At 42.6% G+C, this 27,065-nt stretch overlaps 1 protein-coding gene across 4 annotated transcripts in view; it reads left to right on the forward strand.

Moving 5' to 3' along the window:
• Positions 1 to 27,065, forward strand: part of Adamts18 (ADAM metallopeptidase with thrombospondin type 1 motif 18) — a 130,885-nt gene that overhangs the window by 53,511 nt on the left and 50,309 nt on the right. For 2 of the 4 annotated variants that reach the window (XM_047529945.1, XM_047529947.1), the window contains exons 2-9: positions 1,323 to 1,609; positions 4,432 to 4,625; positions 4,875 to 4,958; positions 6,438 to 6,597; positions 8,453 to 8,558; positions 11,829 to 11,966; positions 13,980 to 14,133; positions 25,170 to 25,265. In XM_047529945.1, coding sequence (XP_047385901.1) covers positions 1,348 to 1,609; positions 4,432 to 4,625; positions 4,875 to 4,958; positions 6,438 to 6,597; positions 8,453 to 8,558; positions 11,829 to 11,966; positions 13,980 to 14,133; positions 25,170 to 25,265 — 1,194 coding nt within the window. In that variant the 5' untranslated portion in view covers positions 1,323 to 1,347. The remainder of the gene's footprint in view (positions 1 to 1,322; positions 1,610 to 4,431; positions 4,626 to 4,874; positions 4,959 to 6,437; positions 6,598 to 8,452; positions 8,559 to 11,828; positions 11,967 to 13,979; positions 14,134 to 25,169; positions 25,266 to 27,065) is intronic. The other 2 variants (XM_047529949.1, XM_047529948.1) reach the window with 2 other exon arrangements.

Consider the following 27,065-nt stretch of genomic DNA (forward strand, 5'->3'; position numbering starts at 1 on the left):
GCGTCTCCCTGGCAAGCCACATGGTTTGTGCTGCTCCTGCACAGGTGTGTGCCTAGTGCACACCTGCATGCCAGGTGCCTGCTTGGTGCCCGATGAATACTTGTTGAGTCAGTCACTCCTCCTCCTCCTTATCAGTCATCAAATTGCTGCAGACCACAGCAAATAAAGGACTTCAGCAGAGGTTACTTTCTCTCTCCCTGTGCAGTGCCAGGGCAGGAAGGATTCTCCCCATTTTGCACATGAAGAAGGTAAGGCCTAGCTCACGGGTTCACAGCTACTCATAATATTGAGATGAATAGAAACCACTGTGGTGTCAGTCACATGGAAAGTGATTCTGATGTTAAAGGTGTAGGATTCTGCCTGGAGGAGAGTGTACGCACGTGTTTAAGATGCCCAGAGGATGCTAATGTTCAGCACAGTTGAGAAGTCACTGGTCTGTTAAACAGTGCTTCTCCATCTTCAATGGGTGTACAAATTGTCCATCTGAGTAAGGTGCAGATCATGATTCTACAGGTCTGGGTGAGTGAGACCCAAGGGTTTTGCATTCATAACAAGCCCAGGTAAGGCTGAAGCTGCTGGTCCACAGACTACAATTTTCACAGTGGGGCCCGAGAACTCTGATATCCAGAGAAGGGAGTGGAGTCCATGCTCAAAGGCAAAGGTGCACGGTGGCAGCAGGATCAGGTACAAGGATACATGCGCCTGGACTTGGAAGGAGAAACTCACTGGGCGGACTCGCCGGGGTTCCCTCCTTATTGATTTAGCCAATATATCTCTTCATGCTAGGGTAGCTCATTAGATCCCCGCTTACAGATAACCACCCGCTCCTTCCTCCGCTGCCCTTGCTAGTCTTTTTACCTAGCACTGTGAAATCAAGATGGAATATCTTGCGCACCAGTGTCTGCCGTGCGGAGGGCAGCAGGCTGTCCAGAGCTCAGCCCTGTAGGCACACCCACACCAAGATGGCCAGCCTCCCTGGAAATGTGACTCAGTGGTAGTGTGTCTAGCATATGTAAGGGTCTGCAGTTCATACCTGGGTGCCATCCCCTCCAATTGACAGCCCAGTGGAAAAGAGCTCTGGCTCAGGAGGTAGAGGGCCAACACTAGCTTTTCCACCCGCTAGCTTGTCCCCAGTTCCCAACTCTGTAAAATGGGAACAGAGATAGCGACATACTGGTGCAGATAAAATTGGGATGACCGAGGTCCAGCAGTTTGCACGGTGCCTGTCCACGGGAAGTAGTCAACACGCATTTGCTGGAAATCCATCCTGGAAGAAGGGATGCATGGAACCATGAATGTGTTCTTTGTGTTTGGCTTTTTAGTCAGGTCTAATAAGGACACGAAAAAATGAGTTCCTCATCTCACCGTTACCTCAGCTGCTGGCCCAGGAACACAACTACAGCTCCCCCGCGGGCCACCGTCCTCACGTACTGTACAAAAGGACAGCAGAGGAGAAGGTGCAGCGGTACCGTGGCTACCCTGGCTCCCGCCGGACCTCCCCTGGCCACTCCCCAAGTCACACTCCCCCTGCGTCCCCGAGTCCAGAGACAGAGTACCACCATCGAAGGTGGCAAAAGCAACATTTTTGTGGACGACGCAAGAAATGTATGTAAGGAAACTTTTTCTCACTCTGTTCCTAGCTGGGCCTCCATGGGTTTCTTGCGTGCTGTCGGGTGACTTTGCAGGTTAAGACGGGGCTACGCTGAGCACTCATGACGGTGTGTGGTCTAGGAGAAAGCCCGGCCCGGTTCCTGCCAGGGTGACAGTTCTTCTGGGTTATTCTAGGAAAGACTTAGATAGATGTGGTATCTCTCTCTCTCTCTCTCTCTTCCTTCCTTCCTTCCTTCTTTCTCTTTTCCTCTCTTTCTCTCCTCATTTCTTTCTCTTCCTCCCTCCTTCCCTCCCTCTCTCTTCCTCCCTCCCTCTCTCTTCCTCCCTCCCTCTCTTTCTCTTGTCCTCTTCCTCCCTCCCTCCCTCCCTCCCTCCCTTCCTTCCTTCCTTTCTTCCTTCCTTCCCTTTCTTTCTCTCTTCCTCTCTCTTTCTCTCCTCCTTTCTTTCCCTCCCTCCCTCCCTCTCTCTTTCTCTCTTCCTTCCTTCCTTCCCTTTCTTTCTCTCTTCCTCTCTCTTTCTCTCCTCCTTTCTTTCCCTCCCTCCCTCTCTCTTTCTCTCTTCCTCCCTTCCTTCCTTCCTTCCTTCTTTCCTTCCTTCCTTCCTTCCCTTTCTTTCTCTTCCTCTCTCTTTTTTCTCCCCCTCCTTTCTTTCCCTCCCTCCCTCCCTCTCTCTTTCTCTCTTCCTCTTTCTTTCTCTTTCCCTCCCTCCCTTCCTTCCTTCTCTTTTATCATCTCATTTTGGCCACAGTCTCATCTTGGTTTCTCTGCCCTTGGGAAGAGCACCCAGACAGACTTGCAGTGATGAGAGCCAGCAGAGGCAAATGTCCAGGAGTGCTTGGGTGTTCCTTTGGGGGACATGAGGAAGAGACTTGGCTCAGGGAGAGAGGCAGCAGTGAATGACTGAGCGTGCTTTGTGACCCAGGCACCACCTTCTGTATTTTCTAGACCAGCAACGTCCAGTAGAAATGCACTATGAGTCTCAAATGTCATTTTTAAATTTAACAATCCCATTTTTTAAAAGTTTCAAAAGTTCAATTAATTTTGATGCCATTTGAGCTAAATCAATATATTCAAAATCTCATCTCAATAGGTAATCATTCTATCAAGTTACTAATGAGTGATTTTCCATTCTCTTTTTATATTAAGTTTTGGAAATCCAGTGTTTATTTTACTTTTAGAGCTCAATTGGAGTTGAGGTGATAAATTTTTATCAGAAATAATTCATATTTAAAGTTCAGAAGATTTGAGGTTAAAAAAATAGATTTACATATTTTGGTTGTTCCAAAGATAGACCTTTTTCATTAACTGAATCATATATTGCATTTTCAATTTAAATGAAATAATTCAATTCCTCTCTTGCACCAGCCACATTTCAGTGACTCAGCAGCCACAAGTGGTGAGCAGTTACCTCCTTGGATGGCACAGGCTGATGAGGGCTCTTCCCAGGGAGAAGAGGAATTGGCATCACTGGGAATTTAACCAGGAGCATTAATAAAGCAGCATTTCTCCCAGTTTTCATTGACTCTGGTGTTGTTGAAACATCTCCTTGAGGAACATCCATTTAGCACCTGTCTGTAAGGGTGGCATCAATCACGGCAGTGATGGAGTGGAATGTACGGGACATGAGACATCAGAGCTGATATCAGGACAGCTTTATGAGTGGATATTATTCTTTTTTTCATGGAAAAGGCACTTGAGATCCAGGGCCACAGGGTGAACTTGCAGTTTTACATCTAACTCTTCATGATTTGATCTTCTAATTTTATTCTGTGGACAGCTGTGTGTACGATCATGACTGTATCGTTGTTATAGTATTAAATTATTTCTGTACTTGTTTAGTACATAGTTACATCCTGAGTTTTCTCAGTGTCCTTTTCTCAGTGTACTATTAAATTATTTCTGTACTTGTTTAGTACATAGTTACATCCTGAGTTTTCTCAGTGTCCTTGATCTTGTCACTGTGCTTTGACCACAGGTGTCGTGCCTGCCCCAACAGGGACTTGCAGGTCTCTGCTCAAAAACTGTGGTGGAAGTATTTAAGACAGTTTTGCTATCACCCCTGACTTTACTGTTTCCCCAGTAACTAAGAGGAGTCCTTCTGGATGGCTTATCATGTGCAATATTTACGTTTGTGTTGATGAAATGAGACCACAAGGCAAGCACGAGGTTTTAGAGAAGTTCACATTTTATTTAGAAAATATGCTGGGCAGAGTGGCTCACACCTGTAATCCCAGCGGCTCAGGAGGATGAGGCAGGAGGATCACAAGTTCAAAGCCAGCCTCAGCACTAAGGCACTAAGTAACTCAGTGAGACCCTGTCTCCAAATAAAGTACAGAATAGGGCTTGGGGATGTGGCTTAGTGGTCGAGTGCCCCTGAGTTCAATCGCTGGTACTCCCCACCAAAAAAGAGAAAATAATGTATAAAGTTTCATGAATTCAGATAACAAGACTAATGTCTATTTTTACAATTTCTGAGTAAAACAAAATGAGCATTTTCTTCTTTAAGGATCCCTTAATTTATTTTTGTTAGCCTGCTTTCTCTACTAATTAGAATTATGACTTGCTTTCTCTTACTTTTTAGAACATGTTGGGGCTACTACATCCACCCGTTACCCACCCATCCACCCATACATCCAAGCAGCTATTGGATGGACTTTTCTCCACCACAGGCCAGGTGCAGAGTGCCAGGGCAGACAACTTAGTGGAGTAGTGCAGCCACGATTACTAGTCTCTGTCCTCCCCTGTTTAGATCTCTCTCAATCTGTCTCATCCAGATATTCTCCACTGAGATTACTTCCACACGCTCTTATCTTCATTATAGATGCCCCCAAGCCTCCCACTGAGGACACCTACCTAAGGTTTGATGAATACGGAAACTCAGGGAGACCCCGAAGATCAGCCGGAAAGTCACATAAGGGGCTAAACGTGGAGACCCTGGTGGTGGCAGACAGGAAGATGGTGGAGAAGCATGGCAAGGGGAACGTCACCACCTACATTCTCACCGTCATGAACATGGTAAGGGGCCGTCTGGAGCCCTCTGACTCACACAGGGCCACAGTTCAGAGAACTCCGTGCCTGGGCAGAAGCAGAGCTGGAGCCAGGTGATTTTACTGGGAGGGGATCAAGATTTGAGGAAATTGCCTTCACAGGCACGTGTTTGGCGAAACCAAATCCTGCACACCTGTGACTATGCCTGACTGGTTCCCCCAAAATGGTTTGGAAATTCTTGATTGAAATTTTATTAGAGTTCCCTTGTTCCAACAGGTCTCCAGTCTGTTTAAAGATGGGACCATTGGAAGTGACATAAACATTGTTGTGGTGAGCCTCATTCTTTTGGAACAAGAGCCTGTAAGTGGTGAACTTCACTCATGTCTTCATTCATTCTGCCATTCGGGTTACATTTACTGAATATGCACCGTGTGCGGATCCACGTACTAGTCATTAGATACTCACATTTGACCCTTTCCTCAAGGAAAGTACAGGTTAATAGGGCTATAAAATCCAATAATGAAATTCAGACACCACAGTTTGTGTGTGTATGCACATATGTGTACCATAGGTACACAGAATATTAAATGTATATGAAAACAGGGTAAAATGTGAAATTATTTTATAAATATCATGTCGACTTCACCGTGCAGGTGGAATTTGGTCATAGATTTAAGGATTACTGGCTTTTGAAGCCGCCTATACCAGGTGATGGGAGATGCATAAGGATGTTTTGAAAGTAAGTTATCAGAGAATTCTTGTTGTAAACCTGCGATCTCCCTCACACCCTCTTAGGCACTACAGAGAATGAGCAAGGGACTCTTCACTGCCCTGGAATTAATTACAGTGAGGTGCAGGACACAGGCCTGGGGAGAATCACAAAACCAAACATATAATAACTGCTAAATTGCACGGTACTCACTACTTTGGAGAGTTTTGCCCTTTCAGCTGTTTTTCCAAAGTAGAGTTTACCAATCAGACTGTTTTCTTCAATCCCCTGAGGCCTTTCCTCTTCCTCTGTAACCCCAATAAAGAATGTGAAAGGCTGGGAGTCAGGGGTGAGACAAAAGTGGGGTCTCACTGCCCAGGTGTGGAGAGCTTCAGAGGTTAACGACTTGTCAAGTTGTTCTTGGAATTTTGGAAAGACAGAAGGCGTGTGTGCTGGCTGGAAGACACTTTGGTCGCAGCCTACCACTTATATGTTGCCCCAGGACATGAAGCTAGAGACACCCTAATTCACAGATAATTAAAGTTCTTTTTCAAACCCCTCAACTTGACCCAAGTGAGTAGTTTTGACTGAGCAGACATTTTGGTAAACGATTTCTTTAAGGTTAGGTCTTATCTTACCCTTGAGGACTTGTGCTGCATTGATTCTTGGTTGGTCCTGATCTGCCATGTGTCAGACCCTTTCCTGGGATTTGGCATAGAGGTAAATGGCAGTGTGCAGCATCTCTGTTGTGCTGTTGAAGAAGCTGTGGATGGTCATCACCCTTCGCTGATGATGATGTTCTAAGAGTTCGACAGGTTTAGGAAGGTGGTACCTGGGGGCATGAGCAAAGGTGTTCCCAATCCATGTCAGTTTACTTATTGTAGAATCATAACTGTTTGGGAAGTCCTTACCTGGATTCTGTATTGCTTTAAAATTGAAGAGCATTTACCTACAGCAGCTGTTTTTCCTAACTAGATTGTTTTCCCTCTGTCTCGGCTCAAGTGTTTTTCTCTACTTACCTTTTTCCTTAGAAGCACGGTATTTTTGTATTCGCCTGTATCCATAGAATGACTCAAACTTCTCATCTCTGTGGCAAAAATGGTGCTCTGATTTGTGTGGGTTTTCCGTAGGGAGGATTGTTGATCAACCATCATGCAGACCAGTCTCTGAATAGTTTTTGCCAGTGGCAGTCTGCCCTCGTGGGAAAGAATGGCAAGAGGCATGACCACGCCATCTTGCTCACCGGATTTGATATTTGTTCCTGGAAGAATGAACCATGTGACACGCTAGGTATGGTATGAACAGATCCTTCGATGCCCACCTGTGTTCAGTATGGAGACTTTTCGTTGGGTGGATGACCCTTGTCATTAGAGTCCTAATACGGTCACACCTGCTTACACACCGTGAGAGGGATGAGACAGTAGAGAATAGACTCTTACAAGACCACCATCATGTGCGCGGCCCTTTGCTGACTCAAATCCCATCATGCAGCACATCGTTGTATTTAAATTGTGGAGGCCCCTCATGAACCCTGGTAAATGCTGTTCTGTTTAACTGAACATGGTGCAGAATAAGGAGCCATTTACTTTAATTCTTTTGTATTTTTCTTTATTGATCCTGCAGTGATCATTGAGGTCTGATATGCGTCCCTGTTTAACTAGACACGTTGCAGATAATTCCATAAGCATCGTGACCGCAGAACCAGGTAGCTGAAAAGAAACTGACTGCTTTCCTTGGGACTGACTGTGCCACTAGGGTGCAGCGCCTCCTTTGGAAAGTGGCTGGACTTTGGAGGACTCAGTTCTTCCCTATTTGTACAAGGCAGGGAGAGTGAGGACTTTTACATCAAGGCTATATTTTCTAAAATATTTCATTGCGCTTAGAAAGGATTTAACCTTTTCTATTTTGATGAACTAGTGATGGTCTAGATGGAGATCAGCAAACGTTCTCTGAAAGGGGCCAGAGAGTAAATGTGTTAGATTCTGCGGGCCAGGTCTCTGTTGCAAGACTCAGATCAGCTGTAGTAGGGCAAAAGCAGCCATGGAAAATACATAAGCCAATGAGTGTGGCTGTGTCCTAATAAAACTTTATTGACAAAAGCCAACAATGGAAGCCGCAGTTTGCTGACACAGTTAACAATCCAGGTTAATAGTGAAATCTGGGGGGAGCTGAGATAAATTTACATGATTTTCTTGCATCATTTTCTTCAAAATGTCTTCTAATCTTTCATGATATTTTAGAAATAAAGGTAGTTTGGACTTTACAACACATTGGGTTGTTTTTCTAGAATTCTCTAGAATAGCTATAATGCCCTATAAGTCTATTTTAGTAATTCACCATTAATCACAGTCTTCAAAAAAACACCATCTTAGGAATTGTTCCAAATGATGGGTTTTTTAAATGAATTTTAAAATTCCTTCATTTTCTGAGTTTGGAATATATAAAGTAACATCTAATAACCCAACACATTGTTGATGTTTTGAAAAGATTTTCTGCGAAAAGGACAGTTTTATCAGTCAAACAAAGGTCAGAGTATAAGGAGAGTCTGAGAAAAACAAACAAAGCCCCAGGAATCCTACCAGGTGTCCATGGGTCACTCTCTTTAAGCGACATGTCCTGATGTAAAGAGTATGGGCTTTGCGTTCAGTCATATCTGTGCTTGATTCCCAAGTCAGGAATTTATGGCAGTATGATCTTGAGCAAGCTGATTCCTCTTTCCGAGCCTCAGTTTCCTGATGTAATCATATGGCAGACACACTGCACAGTGTGTGGAGTCGGCAGCCATTTGTGTAATGATGATGATAATAAGGCAAATAAATGTTCTGCGTGTGACACTCTCCCATATATGAAATGGGAATCATAGTAGCTTTATGACCTTACAAGGACGTTAGGAGGAACAATCAATGACAATATCTAAAAACAGCAAAAAATATGAAACGAACATTTATATATTATTATTCCTACTACTACGACTGTTACTATACCACCCAGCACACAGAACTATATACCTTTAAGTGTTTTCTTGCTAAAAATTGAATGCATTAATCCATGAAACTGAAAGTGTGTGGAGCCCTTGGAGAATGTGAGAAGCGATCACGCCTGTGTGCCCCCTTTGTATTAACATCCGACATTCATCTTTCCATAGGGTTTGCCCCCATCAGCGGGATGTGCAGTAAGTACCGAAGTTGTACCATCAATGAAGACACGGGGCTTGGCCTTGCTTTCACCATTGCTCATGAGTCAGGGCACAAGTGAGTGGCTCCTTGATTCACCACTACACAGAAACCAGCCAGTGGGTTCTTCGACCCTCCTCTAACGATGACCCTTGACCTGGGTGGGATGAATGGGACAAATCGTGTGGGCAGCTTCAGACAGGGCCTGACTATAAGAAGGGCTCAGTCAAGGCCAGTTATTGTTGATGTCACTCTTTTTATGCTGCAGCATTACATTGTGTGCAAAAATGGACCTCAGGTTACTCCATTGATTCTCTGGTCTTTTAGCCATTTATCTCCCTTCATGTTTTGCTTTAGTGAAGAGACTTTCAGCTCATTCTTTACACTAAGGAAATAATCATGGAGACGTGCAAACTTCCAGGGTGCAGTAGTGTGCTGGTTTAAATAAATTTTCATTGCACATGCTGGATATTCTTGTAGTGGGTAATATTGTGTGCACTTCTTCTTTGAACTGATGTGATGAATCTTGTGAAAATAGAGTTAGAAATGGAATGAGAAGCTGAGTAGTGAACTGGATTCATTTCCTGGGCATATAATCTGGTAAGGAGACAACCTCCAGAGAATTATCAGACACTTGAGCTGTAGCATCTGCCACCCTGGAAGAACTACAACTTCACAAAATGATGCTTTCAAAGGGCCCTGCTCTTTGGATATGCCAGTTTAGGAGTATGTGTACATATGTACAAGTATATACATATTTAATTTAACATATGACTTTTTATACATCTTTAGATCATCCAGTTCATTTCTGACATAAAAGCAAACATCAAGCTGGGCATAGTGGCAAACCCCTATAATCCCAGCAACTTGGGAGGCTGAGACAGGAGGATTGAAAGTTCGAGACCAGCCTCAGCAATTGAGCAAGGCCCTGTCTCAAAATAGAAAACAAAATGATTGGGAATATGGCTCAGTGTCAAAGCCCCTCTGGGTTCAATCTCCAGTACCAAAAAAAAAAAAAAAGAAAAAGAAAAAGCAAACAGCATCCATTCAACATCTATAATTCATAGTTTGATGTTTTGGTGCTGATGTCTCTTATGAGTTAAGTTTATTATCTTCAGGAAATCTGAATCTTGGCCACTGCTATTATCCAATAGTTTCCCAGCATTTTACTTACACATACACACAGCCACTTTCTCAGTGAGAGATGAATGAGCCAATTTCATTATGAATGGAGGTGCAGAAATTCCCATTAAGCACAAAGCTCTTTTGTATAGAACAGGAAATAAAATATCGGTTCATGTCAAGCAAATGTCTGAATTCATCTTACGAACACAAAGTCCAGATTAGCAGAGCTCCCTTTACACAATACTGGCTTATTGAAAAAATGTCATCATTCCTGTATATGAGTTAAAATTACCCAAGACCAAACCCCATATTTTAGATAAGGGAAAAGTAAAACATACCCTTCAGGTAGGGTGGGGGAGAGGAATCAGAGATTAGAGGAGAACAGATGTAGAACACAAGTTCTAGATGGCATGGCCTTGTAGCTTTAAGTTTTATGGAATAGGCACATAAAGAAAATAATGTGTGATTTTCTAAGATGCTGCTAAAGTAAGTTAGAAAGTTAGATTTTTTTAAAGCACAAAAATCAATTCGAATTCAGTTTTCTTGTGTCCATGAAATTCCAAAGAAGTACTGAAGAAGCACCATTACCTCTTTGAGTAATATCTTCAATCTCTTTCCACTGTTTCTACATTTTTGGGAATCTTGCTTTTCATTTATAAGTTATAGGATTTCATAAATATTGTTAAAAGGAATGTTTCCCAAATAAATCTTGACTTCCAAGTTAGGTACAAAGAATTAGGCAAAATTGAAGATGACAGAACACTTTCCCTGGACCTATGTTGAGATTAATGAAGACCTTTTTGTGAACAGTCATCTCTAAATACCTAGGGAATTCACAGATAGAATCCTGATGCACAGCCACCCTCCATTACTTGACTGACAAATAGGAAGGAATGTTGGGCAAATGACCAGATAATGGACATGTGGGTCACAAGGAAGTCATCTGTGGTTATACTATATCCATTTAGTATCACCTGTCTTCAAAAGATAGCTATAGAAATTGAATTATATCACAATAACATGTTTATTTCCACAGGAATCATACCTGCTTTATAAAAAACTGTTCTTACTTCTTTAAATATTGAGATTAAGAACCTCCTAACTTATGATATCTATATCCTTCTGTCCTCTGCCTCCCTAAAAAAAGTCACAAAAGACTTTTTTTTGTACACCAAATGTTTTTCCTTATAGTGATTAGATCAGCTTATTAAAGCAGTTAGGGAACTGCTTTAATAAGTAATAAGTAATAAGTAAGCTAATAAATAAGTAAATAATAAATAATAATAAATAATAAATAATAATAATAATAAGTAATAAATATATAAATAAAAATAATAATAAATAATAATAAAATAAATAAAGTAAATAATAAATAAGTAAATAAGTAAGTAATAAGTAATAAGTAAGCTCTGTCTTAAGGTGCTTGTATTGGGGGGGAATATACAGGTGTATGCATTAATAGCACGTTTATTCTATCAGCTAGAGAACTGCAAATCATTTAGATCCAGTGTGCATGATTTCTAGGGAGTAGATCACCTAAAATCATTTTTACTCTTTTAATTGCTAGAACTTTCTGCTGTCAAATGGAACAAATTAAAATTTTCTCATATATTTAAAGAAAGTCCTTCTTATACCTTCCATAGATGGCTTCAACCATTCATTTTTAAAGGTGTTCATTATTATAAGAGAATTGTATTCAGAGTTTTTAATTTCACCTAATAAACTGGTCATCATTGGGGAGAAATTTTTATATCACACTAGCCTGATGTATGAACTGTTCTTAAATAACTTGTAATTGATGATCTTCTCTCTGTACCTTCCCCCTACTCACTCTGAACTTCCATGCCATAGATCCATGATTGGAGGCAAGAAAAAAAAAATTGGCTATTTTAAATTTTAGAAGTTGACTGTCCTATCACTACTTTAGCTTAGGAATCTTGAGCACGATTTTCTCACTCTTAAAATGTGTAGCAGATCCAGATCCACCATTCTCTGATCTTCACAGCCCAGAAAAAATATATTACAACCCTGAGCATCCTTTAAACTCTTCTGTGTGAATTCCACAGCCGTCTGTCCGGTCTCATTTTTGTCTTCCTGTGTCTTATGATTTCAACAACACGTTCTCCCTGGGATCCCTGAATTCTCCGTGCATCTGTCCCCTCCCTCTGGTTGTAATTTGGAAAGCGGACCCGCAGGTGGGTGGTCCTCTGCCTTCCCTTTCAGCTTCGGCATGATCCACGATGGCGAAGGGAACCCCTGCAGGAAGGCGGAAGGCAACATCATGTCTCCCACGCTGACCGGAAACAACGGGGTGTTCTCATGGTCTTCGTGCAGCCGACAGTATCTCAAGAAGTTCCTCAGGTAAGAGGTGAAGCCTGAGGGTGCTCCGGGTTTGGAGTGGTGGCAGGAAACGGTGGCAACAGGTGTGAAAAGAAAACTTGATGGCAGTGACTTTTGACCTCAATGAGCCGAAAGACCAGCAAGTCCTGCAGTGGTGTATTGGCCTCATACTGTGCTGAGTACTGGCCACACTGCCATGCCCAGTCCCCACGGCAGTCCTCCTGCTGTCCCCACCTTGGAATGGAGGAACGTGAGTCTTAGGTCAATCACGTTGCTGCAGGTGGAGGACTCACACCGGTCCACTCTGACTTCAGGATCTGTACTCAGAACCCCACCTCTCTCCCCTCTCTGCTTCCAGAGGCTGCTGGATGTGTTGCCTTTGTACTGTAATTAATTCTTTTAATCTCATCAATTTGTCTCAAGAGCTATAAAGAATGCTCTATTCATTTTTTTCATGAATAGAACATTTTCTTGATTGACTTTTGTTTGAAATGGCACGGGCTAGCTCTATGTCCAAAAACATCTGAAGGAGATACAACTGTGTAAAATCCTTTTGAAAACTCAGCACTCCCAGACTGTTTTAGTAAAAGTAGGAATTATTAGATTCACCTTAAACAATGAATGCCAAGTTCAATTATATGTATGTAGGTGCATCTTTTTAATCTGTGTTGACCCACACGAACAAGCTCTTAGTTCTAATCCTGTCTCTCTTTGACCAGATGTTAGTGAAGTGTCTTTAGGAACTGACTTTTTTTTATTCTTTCTGACTTGTACACATGTGTTTTATCTCCAAATGTTCACAGAATTAGCATAGGCAAGGCAAACTAAATTCAAGGACATCTGAACAAACGAAGGTCATTGGACAGGAAAAAATTGATAAATGTTTTGCTCATAATAAGCTTTGCCACATAGATTTTTTTAAATTAGTTTTTATTATGTGTGGTCTGAATTTATCTTTTCCAACTCACATGAGAATGGAATCAAGAACTATTATAATTCATGATCAACTTGATATAGATCAAATTTCCATCACAATATGCTATAGTTAAATGATTTGGGTTGTAATTATAGCAACAGCTGCCAACTTTTTCTACTGTGATTTGAGTTTTCTTACTTGATCCGTATAATAACTCCATGAGGGCTGGGGAGATAGCTCAGTCGAGTAGAGTGCTTGCCTAGCAAGCATAAGGCCCTGGGTTCAAAAACAAACAAACCGCAAAAACAAACAAACAAACAAAAAAACTCCCTGAGCATCATTGTCATTAATGGGGGTGGGGGGTACAAGAGTTCTACAACCTGATCTTGGATGCATGGTCTATGGGACCCCTTCTGTTTGATTCCAAAATTGCTTTTACCCACCCATGCAGTTTAACCTCTCTGTGATGCCGCAGTTTAATTATTTAAGTGGAGATAATGTGTTTTCTAAGAACACACACACATCAACAATGAATTTTGTCCCTAACATCCCAAATGAACAAATCTCAGATAAGTTTTTCTGCCTCGTACCTAATGTACCCTCCTCTTAATTTTCCAAGTAACCTTATTTATTTGTGATTGTAAAGCTTATTTGAGGCAAAGTACATCTTTGACCTCTGCCTCACCATCTATAAAAAGCATAGCATGATTTAGAGCTCTACAAAGTCAGGTACTGTCTCCGTCTGGTTTGTTTTGTACCTTCAGGGCTTGGTCTAATGCTTGCCACAGAGAGGGCACGCAGTATAAATGTGGTGAACGTTGCTGAGCAAGACTGTCGAGGAGAGGTCTGTCTGTTTACCTTTCCCATCTCCTTTCCAGTCCCAAGCCACATCAATTGTATGGCTAGAACTTCCAGCACCTATCACACCTCTCATGGTCGAGCACATTCCATAACCTGGACAGGACTCACCCTTTGGAATAGTTGTGCACTTGAATGTTAAACATACCCGTTCGCCTTGTTAGATTCTTCTTTGCATGACTGCATTCAGAGGGGTATTGTTTTAAGTGCAAAGATTACAGATCAACACGGTGATTAATAGCCTTGTGTTATCACTACAGCACACCTCAGGCTGGATGTCTAGTAGATGAGCCCAAGCAAACAGGACAGTATAAATATCCGGACAAACTACCAGGACAGATTTATGATGCCGACACACAGTGCAAGTGGCAATTCGGAGCAAAAGCCAAGTTGTGCAGCCTTGGTTTTGTGAAGGTATGTTGCTTGTGATTTCAAACTTACATTAAGATTCTGCAGTGCATCAATGTACCTACCCAAAGGATAAACATTTGGCTTGCTGAGGCCAAAGGTTAGAATCTGGGTTATCTCTCAAGTGTCAGTTGTTTGGCATGATAATTAAGTGGCAATTTTACTGTCAACGATTTATCCAGGTTTATCCCCCATAGACCAGGCCTGGTTTCAATACCACTTGACCGTATCCTTGGAAGCAAATTCCTCCTCCCTAGATGAAGAATTTACCCCTGGTCGTAAATATGGGAACAATAGTTTTTGCCTGCTGCGAATCATTGCTTTTGTTCTTTCTATGTTCATATTTCCTTTCAATGCAGTACACTTAAGATCCTCACCACCCCATATACCTTTTATAGTATAGGAAAATTGTTACTGGCAGCCAATGTTTTTGGTATGTAAAAATACACAGTGTATTTTGAGTATTCTTTGTAAGACTGTTAAGGATTTTGTTCAAGATAGTGAAAAAGATAAATGGTAAAAGGCAGGAGCCCAGGATGTAGAAACGAGAGCCATCTCATTCCAGTTGGTCAAGAATCACATTGGTAGAGTTACAGTACATCAGTACAGAGGAGAAGGTTTTTAGATTGGTTTGGTACCAGTGTCCAGTGAAATAAATTGAAGTCCTAGGTACTTGTCCTGGTACCTGGGAACCATGAAGGTCAATAGCTTCTCTTTTCCCCTCTATTATTGCTCTCCTTTCTCCTCCTCTTCCTCTTGGCCCTATTTCCCCCTCCCACCACCACCAATGCTGGTGTCAACACCACCATAGCAACAATGCCAGTGCCATCGTAATTACCAATCAAACCATCACCATTTCCATTCACCACCGTCACCATTCACCATTGCCACTGTGGTCATTCACCATCACCACCACCATTCACCATCACCACCACTGCCACCACCATTCACCATCACCACTGTGGTCATTCACCATCGCCACCACCATTCACCATCACCACCACCATTCACCATCATCATCACCATTTTCATTCACCACCACTGCCACCCCCTGTCACCTACACCACCTCCCACCATCACTCACTATCATCATCCCTAACACCGCCACCCACTTTCACTTCCTGCAGTTTCTAAGTGAGCCTCTGTTTCACATAAGGCATTTGCTCAAAGATTTATTTCACTTGACCTCACTGTCCCCCAAAAACTTTGAAGTAGAAGTTATTGCTTTTCACCTGGAGCCCAGAGAAGATACTCGACTTGCTCAAAGCCACAAAACTTTCATATGGTGAAATCTTAACAAATCATCCACGTTGATATTGTTCCTTCTCTCCACTGGTGAACACCAGGTTTTCCTACACTAACATTCAGTCATTAACAGCTACCTTCACAGTGTGTCTGGTGTTTTTTTCCCCACATTTTTATTGGTGCATTATAGTTGTACATAATGGTGGGATTTGTACATTTCTGTATTTTTATTCAGTTACTCATTCTCTATGAAACAACCCACTTTCAAAATGTAAGTTCAATCCTAAGAAATAACATCTATCAAATCATAGATTTGAATATGGGTCTATATTTTTTAATGCAATTTAAGTGTATAACTGTTAAAGAGTTTATCTAGATCCTGGTGTGTGTTGTGTGTGTGTCCCTATCCCCGTCTCTTCCACAGCACATGGTCGTGACTTCAGCAAATGCTGGTATACCATGTAAAAGTTACCGGATCCACAGCGGTTGCTATTTATCTGTTGAGACTTTTGTTGAAAAAGTTTGTCCCTTGGCTGTGCCTGTCACTTCATTCTAGAGGATATATTATTTTTCCCAATCATTCATCCGATTTGCATTATGCCCTTATTGTACAGCAAGGGCACAATGGGTAATGAGCATTCCTTTAGAAATACAAAGGAAATTCCTAAAATTATTCTCATTCCTTCAGGATCCTGCATGCCCCAAATGTCTGTGGGCTGCCAGCCCCGGGTCAGGCAGTGCACAGGGTTTAAGCAACTATTCTTAGACCATTTTCTGGGACCCCACCATATTTTTAAAAGACAGTATCTCAGTCTGAGGGTCTTCCCTGGGAAGCAGAACAAGAGGAAATGGCATTTCCAATCTAGAAGATGGACTAAAATGATGAGAGGCACAGACAGGGATATCTGAAGCAGGGGACAAGGGTTAGAGAGACTTACTCAATACATTAGATGGTGTTGAGGGAAAATAAGGAAGGAAGGACCGGTCGAGAACCTGGAGAGTGTTGCTTCCACACAACCTCGCCTTTAACATCATTCCTAACCCTAGTTACAGTCTGAACCATGGCCATAGCTCTGAGGGTCCTGAATAGGCCTGCTGGGCTCTAACCAGGAGGGGCTTCCAGAAACAATTAAACCCGTTTGTTCTGCTCCAGCAGCACAAGCGAAGGGTCACCTGGATCCAAGGCCTTCCCTATCCCATCATTACTTTCTACCTTTTCCCCTTCAGTTTGCCAACTTTATCCATGACTTCTAGAAAGGCAGTTTTGCATAGTGGTTAGAAGCACCAAAACAAACACAAAGTCCGTTCTCAAAGTGTCTTCTCCAACTAGCAGATAGTTTGTGGACATCACCTGGAACTTGTTAGAAATGCAAATGCTCAAGTCCCACCTCAGGCCAAAGGAATAAGAAATTTCAGGTGTTTTAAAATGTCTCTATTTTAGAAAAGACCCTAGTTGATTCTGATGCAGGTTCAAGGTTGAGAACCACAGGTAAACAACCTTCACTGTTAAACACACACACACACACACACACACACACACACTGATATTTTGAACTAGATAGTCCTGGCTTTAGGGTCTCAATCCACCACTTACTAGAACAGTGACTTGGGCAAGTGCCTTAACTGCCCTCAATCTCAGAGTACACATGCATAAGGAGAAGGTCTTTTCTTCCCTGGAAACTCTGTGGAGAGTAACTTCTTGTTGCATTTGTATCACTCCATAAGGAACGAGGTGGCTTCCTCTTGCTCTCTTCCCTCTCTCTTCAGCATCATCACTACCATTGTACTTGACTATTCTTTCACAGCAGCTGCCTTGTCAAAGGGTCTGAGGCCAGCTATTTTTATCACTTGTTCGCACTTCCCCTTCTTCTTTCAAATTTTCTGTGTATTTGGTATTAAACTTGATCTTTATTCTCTTTCAAAGTGTTTGTATTAGTCAGTATTTCATTGCTGTAACAAAATTCTGGAGGCAGGCTCCTTTTGAAGAATGAGAACTTGTTTTAGCTCACAGTTTTGGAGGTTCATGGGTATGGTACTAGCATTGGCTCAGCTCTGATGCTGGCCCTTTCTTCTACATCACATCATGGTGGGTGGAAAAGGCAAATAGTAAAACAGGTAGACTGGATAGGATCAGGTTCAGTGTTTTCTAAGAATTCTCTCTCAAAATATAACCAGAGTTCCATGAGTAATACCTTTATCTCTTAAGGGCAAACTCCCAACTGACCCAATGACTTCTCACTAGGTCCCACATCTTGGACAGTTCCAATGTGTCCACTCCAAAGACCAAACTCCCAACACATGGACTCTCAGGGAACAGACCATCCCCAAGCCATAGCAATTTTGATGAAAATGAGTTGCTAATCCAGCTAATGGTTCCATATTAGTTGGACAGATCTAATGGAGGGTGACATCTATAGCACCAGGGGTGAACGTCCGTTTGGTATGTTTTCTGGCTCAGAAAGTGATTGCTGCTGGGAGTCAGAGGTCCACGCACTGCAGGGGAGTCCAATCAGAACTTCCATGCTGGTTCTGCTCCGAGTTAGAAATGGGCAGCCGAACAGCTGCTCCATCTTTTAGTCCATCCTGTGGCTGGGTAGCCAGCACTATTACTGTCACATAGGAAGGTCTGTCATGTTTGTTTATAGCTCCACTGAGAGAATTTGAAGCTAAAAAGAAATTGTGGGGATGGTATTTTGATTCTAGTGAATCACCTCAGAATATATTCCCTTTGAAGGATAGTAGGATGTGTGTGTATTTCTTCTTCCAAGAATTTGACATTGGGATTTAAGAATGGAGAATAAATAGAAATTTCCTAGTATCTTCTCACACGCCCTTTGTAATATACCAAATTTATTACATCATGCTTTATCTTCTACTAACTTCCCCCACATACTTATGTCCCAGTAATATTGATGTCCCTGTATGGGTTCCAAGTAATTCCTCTCTCCTGTGTCCAAGGTTTTGTCTGTGTATTCCCCATCCTAGAACACTGCATGGCCACCTGAGTGACAGACACCTCATCATTTCATGTTGTTATTAATGATGTCGCTCAAAAGTTACCTCCTGTATCCCCCCTGGAGGCCAGAACATTCCTGTCTCTGGGCTCTCTCTCCATCCTCTGTGTTAGCATCACGAGAGGGTCACGCCACAGTGTAACTGTCTCTGTCCATCTCTTGCTCAGTGGGTGGCATGCCTAGTGTGCCTGACAGAATCGCAGATGCTTGGTGACGCATCATTGGATTAGCAGTGGCGACCGGAGCCCACGTTTTTTTGGCACCACTCCCATTTCCATAAAGTAAAAGACGATGCTCTCTTTTCTCATCCTTCCTCAAGGACGTCCGTGTGACTTGTCTGAGTAAGAAGGTGTCTGAGCCTGTGTGCCAGAGGACCTTACAGGAAGCGTACTTCTCTTCCAAAATCCTCCGGGTGGTGTGCCTCAGATGGAGACTCGTGTTTTCTCTGCAAATGGGGATGGGTAGTTAGTTTAACACAGCATTTGGCTGTAGATTCACCACATTCTACACCACCAATTCATCTTCAGCTGTGTATAATAAGATTATTTTGATCTTCATTTGTCTGACTCCAGGGTCTTATTTATGTACTGGTAGAACAGATAGGGGCATTATTTATCGTTGCCCTTCAATCCAACAGTAAGGAAATTGAAGCGAATTATCTAGCCAAGATCAGGCAGAAAGTGCCAGTGGATAAGAAGACAAAAAACCCAGGATATAAAGTCAAAATTGTGGTGAAAATGAATGTATTTTGAATGAATTTTTAGGACATGGAGGAAGGATAGCCATTCCTTTGTATAAGAATAGCTGTACATATTCAGTTTTCAGATACTACGATGCTGCAGACACATTATATACATATGTGTGTGTATACATATTCATACATTAAAACATTCATTCATATGTACCTTTGGAATATGCACTGTTATCTACAATTTTTCACATTAAGATATAAATATATTGCTTGTGTTTACAAAACTAGTCAATGGCAGAATAGATCGGGTCTCGGTAGCACATGCTCTTGACTGTGTCTGTCGCCTCTCACGTATCTATATGGGGAATAGAGAATGGCACCAGGGCTGGTCCCCTTATGAGAAAAACAACAATAGCAAGGAAAGGGTAGCAGGACACTTCACTGGTCCGTCACAAAGGAGGGTCAATCAATGACAGTCTAGGAACACGTGAAATGGTGCTCGATGTTAGTTAGCAGGAGGACACAGAACACATCACAGTGAAACCCACCGCACACCCACCGACAAAACCAAGTGTCATCAAGGACATGAAGCAGCTGGGACTCTTTCCTGTTGCTGATGAGCGGGTAACATGGCCTAACCATTTTGAAACATGGCCTGGCAGAGCATTTTAAATGTGGAAAATTAAACATGGCGTTACCTTCTGATCCAGAAATCCACCCCAAGGTATTTACCTGACAGAAATAAAAGACGGTGATCACAAAAAGACTGGTCCAGGAGGGTTCTTAGGTACTGCTTGATGCGTAAGAGCCAAAGACTGGAAGCAACTGAAATAGCCTTCAGAGGTGAATGAATGAACAAATTCTGGTACCTTTGTACAATGAGACAAGTCATCATTCAAAAAAGAAAAACATTGATTCACACAAAAGCATAAATAACTTACGAGAAAAAAATTAAGCAAAATACCATAAAAGAATCCATTCAGTGTAATTCTATTTGGATGACATTTAAGAAAAAGCATCAGCTAATCTATGGGGATATAAATCAGAACACTGGTTGCCTCTTGGGAATTTTGGTGGTGATGTGAGTGTTCTGTCCTGATTGTGGTGGTGTCTCAGTGGCATATGTCTTTTGTCAAGACTCCTAGAACCATATGTTAAAATGAGTGCATATTATTATAGCAAATTAGTCCTCTGCAAACTGGATTTTTAAAAAATGATACCAGTGACAATTTTTGTTGTTACTTTTTCATTGTTAACTCTTTTCATTTTTTCATTTTTAATTATTGCTTAGCTTAAACTTTGAGCAATGAGTTTAAACATAAGTGGGTTTAAATTCAGGCCAACCAGAGTCCTACCTGCTAAAGGTTGTTGAGGAATCTGCTGAACTGCTCTTGAGCAGCTTTCCCATGAGCACATGGAAGGGAAGGATCACAACCTTCCTAAAAAGGTCACCATGAGGATGCCGAGAAATAATTCAGGGAAGACCCTGAGCAGCAGCATAATTCGTTAGGTTCTCTTAACATTTTTAAAATTGAAGATCACTTTTAAGTATTCTAGAGTTATTATGAATACTGTAGCTGATTTGTACTTATAAAGTCAACAATTTTCATTCACATTTTGAGATTTACTAAAAAGTATTTATTAATGCCTGCCTTGTCCCAGACACTCATCTGGGTTCTTGGGATGCATCAGAGAAAAAGCAGTTCCTTACCCATGTAGTAATGAATTGTAACGAGGAGGAAGGCTACACACAGCAGACACTGTAAATAAGTACATGACATAGTACATGAAGTCAGAAGTGCTAAGTAAGTTTGGAGTGGGATAAGAGAAATTGGGAGGCTGATTGCATGGTGACTGGTTAAGTGATAGGAGGTGAAGCTTAGGCCAAGACTTGATGGAGGTGAGAAGGTGTTAGGTATTCAGGTAGTGGGGGAAGTAGGACAAGCAGGGCAAGGGCCCATGTTTGGAGGTGTTTGCAGAACAATGCAGAGCCCATGTGGATAGAGCAGATCACTGAAGGGGACCTGGAGACATATGGCTTGTAGGGGGATAATGAGGACTTTGGATTTTTCGGAGTGAAGTAGGAGGCATTGCATGGTTTTGAACTGACAAATGCCATGACCTGTTGTGGAAGGATGTCTAGCCCAGTGCTGTCCTGTAGAACTTTCTGTAGTGGTGGGAACGTTCTGTATCCAATATGGTAGCCACTCACCATATCTGCCTCTTAGGAACTCCAAATGTGACTAGTGTGACTGACTGAGGAAGTGAATTTTTTATTCAATTAAGATGATGGAAATTCCTAGTTAACAAGCCACATGTAGCTACTGGACAGCACTATGTTGAGAATGAACTTGGTGGGGATGGGGAAAGACAGAGTGTGAGGCCCATTATAGGGTGTGGTGTTGAGCCTCATGCAAGGTGGCTTGGGACAGGGAGTGGTGGAAGAGGAGATGATTGTTCAGATTCTAGAAATAGTTTGAAGGTAAAGCCCATGTGATTTCATGATCTAGCAGCGAATTTTCTGATACAATGTGAGAGAAAGAAAGGAGTCAAAGATGACTGTAGGATTTGGGGCCTGAACAGCTGGAAGACTAGAGAAACCATGAGATGGGGTGGAAAAGGCTGAACATGGCACAGGTGTAGAGGGCTGGTGAGGAATTCTATTCCGAATGTGTGAGGTTTGAGATGTTTTAGAAAACTGGATTTTTCAGAAGCAATTCACATTTTCAGCATGTCGGATTTTATGTGAAGGGGTGTACATCCAGTGGAATATCACTAGAGAACATGATCAGCAAGGGGTTGGACAGAGGATGGGGCACCTGAGACTCTTTCCTTAAAAACATGGTCTCCTTCAGCAAAACCATATCCAGGCAGCATGAGGCCTTGGGGTCTCTGTGGTTATTTCTTTTGCCCTTAAATTATGACTTAAGTCCAGGTAATTATAGATAAGGAAAAGTTAGCTGAATAGTCTCAAAAAAAGAAAATGAGAGGTACACACACAAAAAAGTGCAAACTTGCCTTTCTGTTTACTTTGAAAGGGAGCTTTCTCAGGGGGCATTCATGGTCGCCAGAGCATGGAGTTGCCTATAATTCCATTCGACTTCTGCTCTTCACCACAGGAGAAATAACATGTTCATACAGCCCGTGTGATTTCACTCTGCAGTCCTTGTGTGTTTTTTCTGTTTGTTTGTTTGGTTTTGCTTTATCTCCTTGTCCTCTCCAGCTGCCCCTTCTCTCGGCCCCGTGGCTTGGCACTGGCTGAGGCACCCATGCCTGTTTTAGTGACTGACACACGAGCCGTGGGTAAGGGTTATGGCTTTCCTCTGGCTGCAAGGAAGAAAATAATTTAATTCCGAAAGCCTTTCTAAAAGTGGCTTTAATTATTCCAACAGCTGGGTCCTCTTGCTCCTCCAGTTTGCACTCTTTTCCACATCACGTGGATGCCTGGACCCCAGGGTGACTCGGTATGGACCCCATGAAAGTGCTCGCCCCAATGCTAACTGTGTTGGGGGGCTGCCTCCTGCTTTCTAACGTCAGTGGCAGTTCAGGGGACGATGTCTATTTTCCATCTTATGAGCTCTTCCGAGATTTGCAAATGTTACGTGAGCCAGGTCTGGGGCAGCTGCTGGTGGTGGTGTTCTAAGCAGTGAGATGAATTTTTCTTCCATTCTCTTTTGAAGAAAAGACTTTTATGATTTACAAGATCAGAATGACCACATATATTTCTGGTTTCTCTACAGAAACATGTACATACTTCCCGTCTTCAATCCTATAGAAAGCTTTTGCTGGTGGGTGAAACATTACCGAGTTTGTTCTGGCCCTATTTTCTAGTTGTAAAATCAATATTGATTTGAATGCTTGGGGAACTGGGTGTTTGGTGAATTGAATTTTCACAATCACAAGAAGTAACCCCCAGAGTCATCTCGTTTTCTTCCCCGCACCCCCTCGGTGAGTTCCCATTTCTACCTTTGTGAACAGAATGGGGCAAAGTGGAATCACTTTGAAGTTCTGGATGTTTGTGACATTCCCTTAGTGGCATCCTTCTCAGCGGCGACTTGGATCCTTAGAACTGGAAGTCTCCTGGTTCAGTCCCTTGACTCCGTAGGTCAGGAACGGAGGCCTGGAGCACTTGGGAACTTTCCAGTATCCATTCCTGGCAAGCCCAGGTCCAGGTGATGATGAAGACCCCGGACTCTGGAATGAGGCCAGTTCCAGTGCTGAGTGCCACTTGCCAGCTGTGTGACTTCATGGTAGCTCCGCTTCCTCAGCTGCAGGAGTTCAGATGAGGCACTCACTCGGCTTTCGCCCCTGCAGTGGTGGTGCTCATATTAATTTCCAGTTGGTGTTGTAATGCACCCCCAGGAGCGTAGTGTGACGTCAAGCAACACAGATTTGTTGCATTGTTGTTCTGGAGGCAGTAGCTGGAACAGGCTAAGAGCAGGGGTGGGCCAGGTTGTGTTCCCTGTGATCTCATCCGGGAGAAGCCATTTTCTTGGCCTTTCCAGCTTCTAAAAGCCACCTGCATTCCTTGGCTCATAGACCTTCCCTCCTCCTTCAGAGCCAGTCTCCTCCTCCTGAGACCCCACAAGCTCTCCTTTCTCCATCTCCTCCCCATGTGAAAACTTGCAACTACATTGGACCTACCTGGAAAATTCAGGAGAGTCTCCCTGTCTCAAGGTCACTTGAGGAGTGACCTTAGTTCCACCTGCAGCTCTCATTCTCCTTTGCTGTATAAGCTCACATGGTCACAGGTTCCAGGGATTGTGAGGTGAACATCTCTGGGGCCCTTTCTCGCCCACCACAGTCGAGCATGATAGCTGAAATTGTTTCAGAAGTCTAGTGTGAGCATTAAATGATTGAAATGATTAAAGATGTAATAAGGATGAAGAAAGTAATGGCGATGATGATAATAGCCGAGGTTTTGGAGAACCGTGGGTGCCATGCAAGCCAACCACTTTGCATGCAGCATGTCATTTATCTGCGAGGACAGCTCTGTAGAGTCAAGTGCTAATTTTACCACTTTTTATGGGGAAAACAGAAGAAACCGTAGCTTTAAGAAATTCTTTTTTTATTTTTTTATTGTAAACAAATGGGATCCATGTTGTTTCTCTGTTTGTACATGGAGTAAAGGCATACCATTTGTGTAATCATAAATTTACATAGGGTAATGTTGTTTGATTCATTCTGTTATTTTCCCTTCCCCCGCCACCTCTCACACCCCTCTTTTCCCTCTATACAGTCCTTCCTTCCTCCGTTCTTGCCACCCTCCTTAACCCTAATCCTAAACCTAACCCTAACGCTAACCCCTCCCACCCTCCATTATATGTTCTCATCCGCTTATCAGCGAGATCATTTGTCCTTTAGTTTTTTGAGATTGGCTTATCTCACTTAGCATGATATTCTCCAATTTCATCCATTTGCCTGCAAATGCCATAATTTCATCATTCTTCATGGCGGAGTAATATTCCATTGTATATATATGCCACAGTTTCTTATCCATTCATCAACTGAAGGGCATCTAGGTTGGTTCCACAATCTGGCTATGGTGAATTGAGCAGCAATGAACATTGATGTGGCTGTATCTCTGTAGTATGCTGATTTTAAGTCCTTTGGGTTTAGGCCGAGGAGTGGGATAGCTGGGTCAAATGGTGGTTCCATTCCGAGCTTTCTGAGGAATCTCCACACTGCTTTCCAGAGTGGCTGCACTAATTTGCAACCCCACCAGCACATCCCTAGGGCACATGTCCAGGACAAGGATTTGAATCAGAATTGCTTTATTCCCATTTTGATTGACTCTGCTACACTGGTTATTATTGTCATTAGAACCCTGTCTCTTTGGTCCATCCAAGGGTTCTCTCAGTTGACTGCTGCTGCCTCCCAGTTACTAAACACCTGAACACAGTGTGGTCACAATGTCCTGCTTCTACAAGTTGCTAGAGCATTTGGCCTCCACCAACTTCATCTGCCTCTATTTTCTGAGTAATTTGTCTGATTTCAGCCGCCACCTCAAAATATAATATTGTGTACAAAAGCTTTGAATATTTTCATTTTGCTTGCTTTACCACCCTTACCAGTCCCTTCTTGCCTTTCAGGACATTTGCAAATCACTTTGGTGCCACCGAGTGGGTCACAGGTGTGAGACCAAGTTTATGCCTGCAGCGGAAGGGACCGTGTGTGGCTTGAGTATGGTAAACTGCATACTTGTTAGTTTTGGGCTCTGGAAACTTGATGAGGCATAGACCTGGACTCTTTGCACTGTGACCTCAGAATGGAGTGCTTTGGCTGCATATGTTTTCTGTCTTCTCTTTAAAATAAGGAGCATTAATGAGCAGTGATTATAAAACAATGCTAATATAATGGTCAGTTCAATTGTTGAAGCAGATTTTTCTTTTTGCCTTTGTTCTTCTTTTTATAGATGGGGTCTCAAGTTGAGATTTCTCTCTTTGAATGAGCTAGTGGGTTTCATTGCCTTCCACTTGCCTTTTAAGCTTGATACCATAGGTAAGAGTGTCAGGGAGTAGATGTTCCCACTAGTAGCAAAGAAATGACTGCCTGTCCAGACCAAGGCCTCTGCCACTCAGTTCACCTCACAGGACTGTCGTGGAGCTTCTGACATGCTGCATCGGTGCCCATCATTTATATGATATTGCTATGGAAGGGGAAGAGGCATCTCCATCCACAAGTGCCAAAAGGCCTTTTTGCTAGTGAGCCTCTTCACCTCCTTTATGGAAAATCATGGCGGACCTCTGTTTTGAATGAAACATTCTCATGTATTAGTTTCTCATTTTCTTCCCCTTTCCAAGCAGTCTGTAGGGAAAGTTCACTTGAGATAAGTGTTAGTTAGCTCTTCATCACTGTGACAAAATACACAACATCTAATGGGAACATCAACTTAGTAAAGGAAAGTTTTGTTTTGGCTCCTGGTTGCAGTAGCATCTGTCCATGCTGGCTCCATTGTTTCGGGCCTGAGACGAGGCAGAACATGATGGTGGAAGGGTGTGGCAGAGAAAAGCTGCTCGGCTCATGGCAGTAGGAAGAAAAGAGAGATGAGGGCGGGCAATAACAATAAATGTACTTATATACTTCCAGGGCACACCCCAGGAACTGACTTCCTGCAACCAGGTCCCACTTCCCACAGCCTCCACCACCTCCCAGTAGTCCATTCAGTTATCAGTGGGGTAGTCCACCGGTAAGGCCACAGCCCTCACTATCCAACTCTGGATACTAGCACTTGGAGACCAAGCCTTCAATACATTAGTCTATGGGGGGACACTTCATATCCAAAACATTAGAAGGTACCAGTAGTTGATCCAGATTTGGAGCATTCACTTGACAAAAATTGGCACATTTGCTACAAATGATAACATGTCATAGGTTTACAGATCTCTGTTGGTGACTCCCTTAAGGCAGCACAATCCTTTGTAGATGAATTGGCCATTTAAAGTGAATTCAATTTCTGTGTGATCTTTTCAGTACCAGATATTGGGGACAGGAGACTCTGGGGATATAGAAGTGAATAGAACTCAGCTGTAACCCTTCAAGAATTCACAGTTCAGCAGGGGAAGCTGTGCAGAGGCAGTGATTCCAACTCCCTTTAAAGCTCGTCTTCTGTAAGCACCAGTGGCTGTCAAAGCCCAGAGGAATGGAAGCGAATCTTGCTCAGGATTGGGTACGCTCTTAGGATTCACTTCCATGGGTGGGTTCTCCCAGGCCAACACCAGAGAGGAGGCTCTTGAGCTGGATGTGAGAAAGAAGAGACGTTTTAGGGAGTAGCCAAAAATAGAGGCAGACGAAGCAAATGAAAATCAGTGGGTGGTCAGCAAATGTACTTCTGATATTCATTAAGGCATTTATTCAATATCTCTTGGAAGATCTATAATGTTTATACTTTAATACAATTAAATTTTTAAAAATTGGAGTTATGTGCAGTTTTTAATCAGATACACTGCTCTTAGGAAATCCCAATGAGGATTCTCATTAAAAATGCT

This window comes from Sciurus carolinensis, chromosome 16 (genome assembly GCF_902686445.1).
Source record: "Sciurus carolinensis chromosome 16, mSciCar1.2, whole genome shotgun sequence".
NCBI lineage: Eukaryota > Metazoa > Chordata > Mammalia > Rodentia > Sciuridae > Sciurus > Sciurus carolinensis.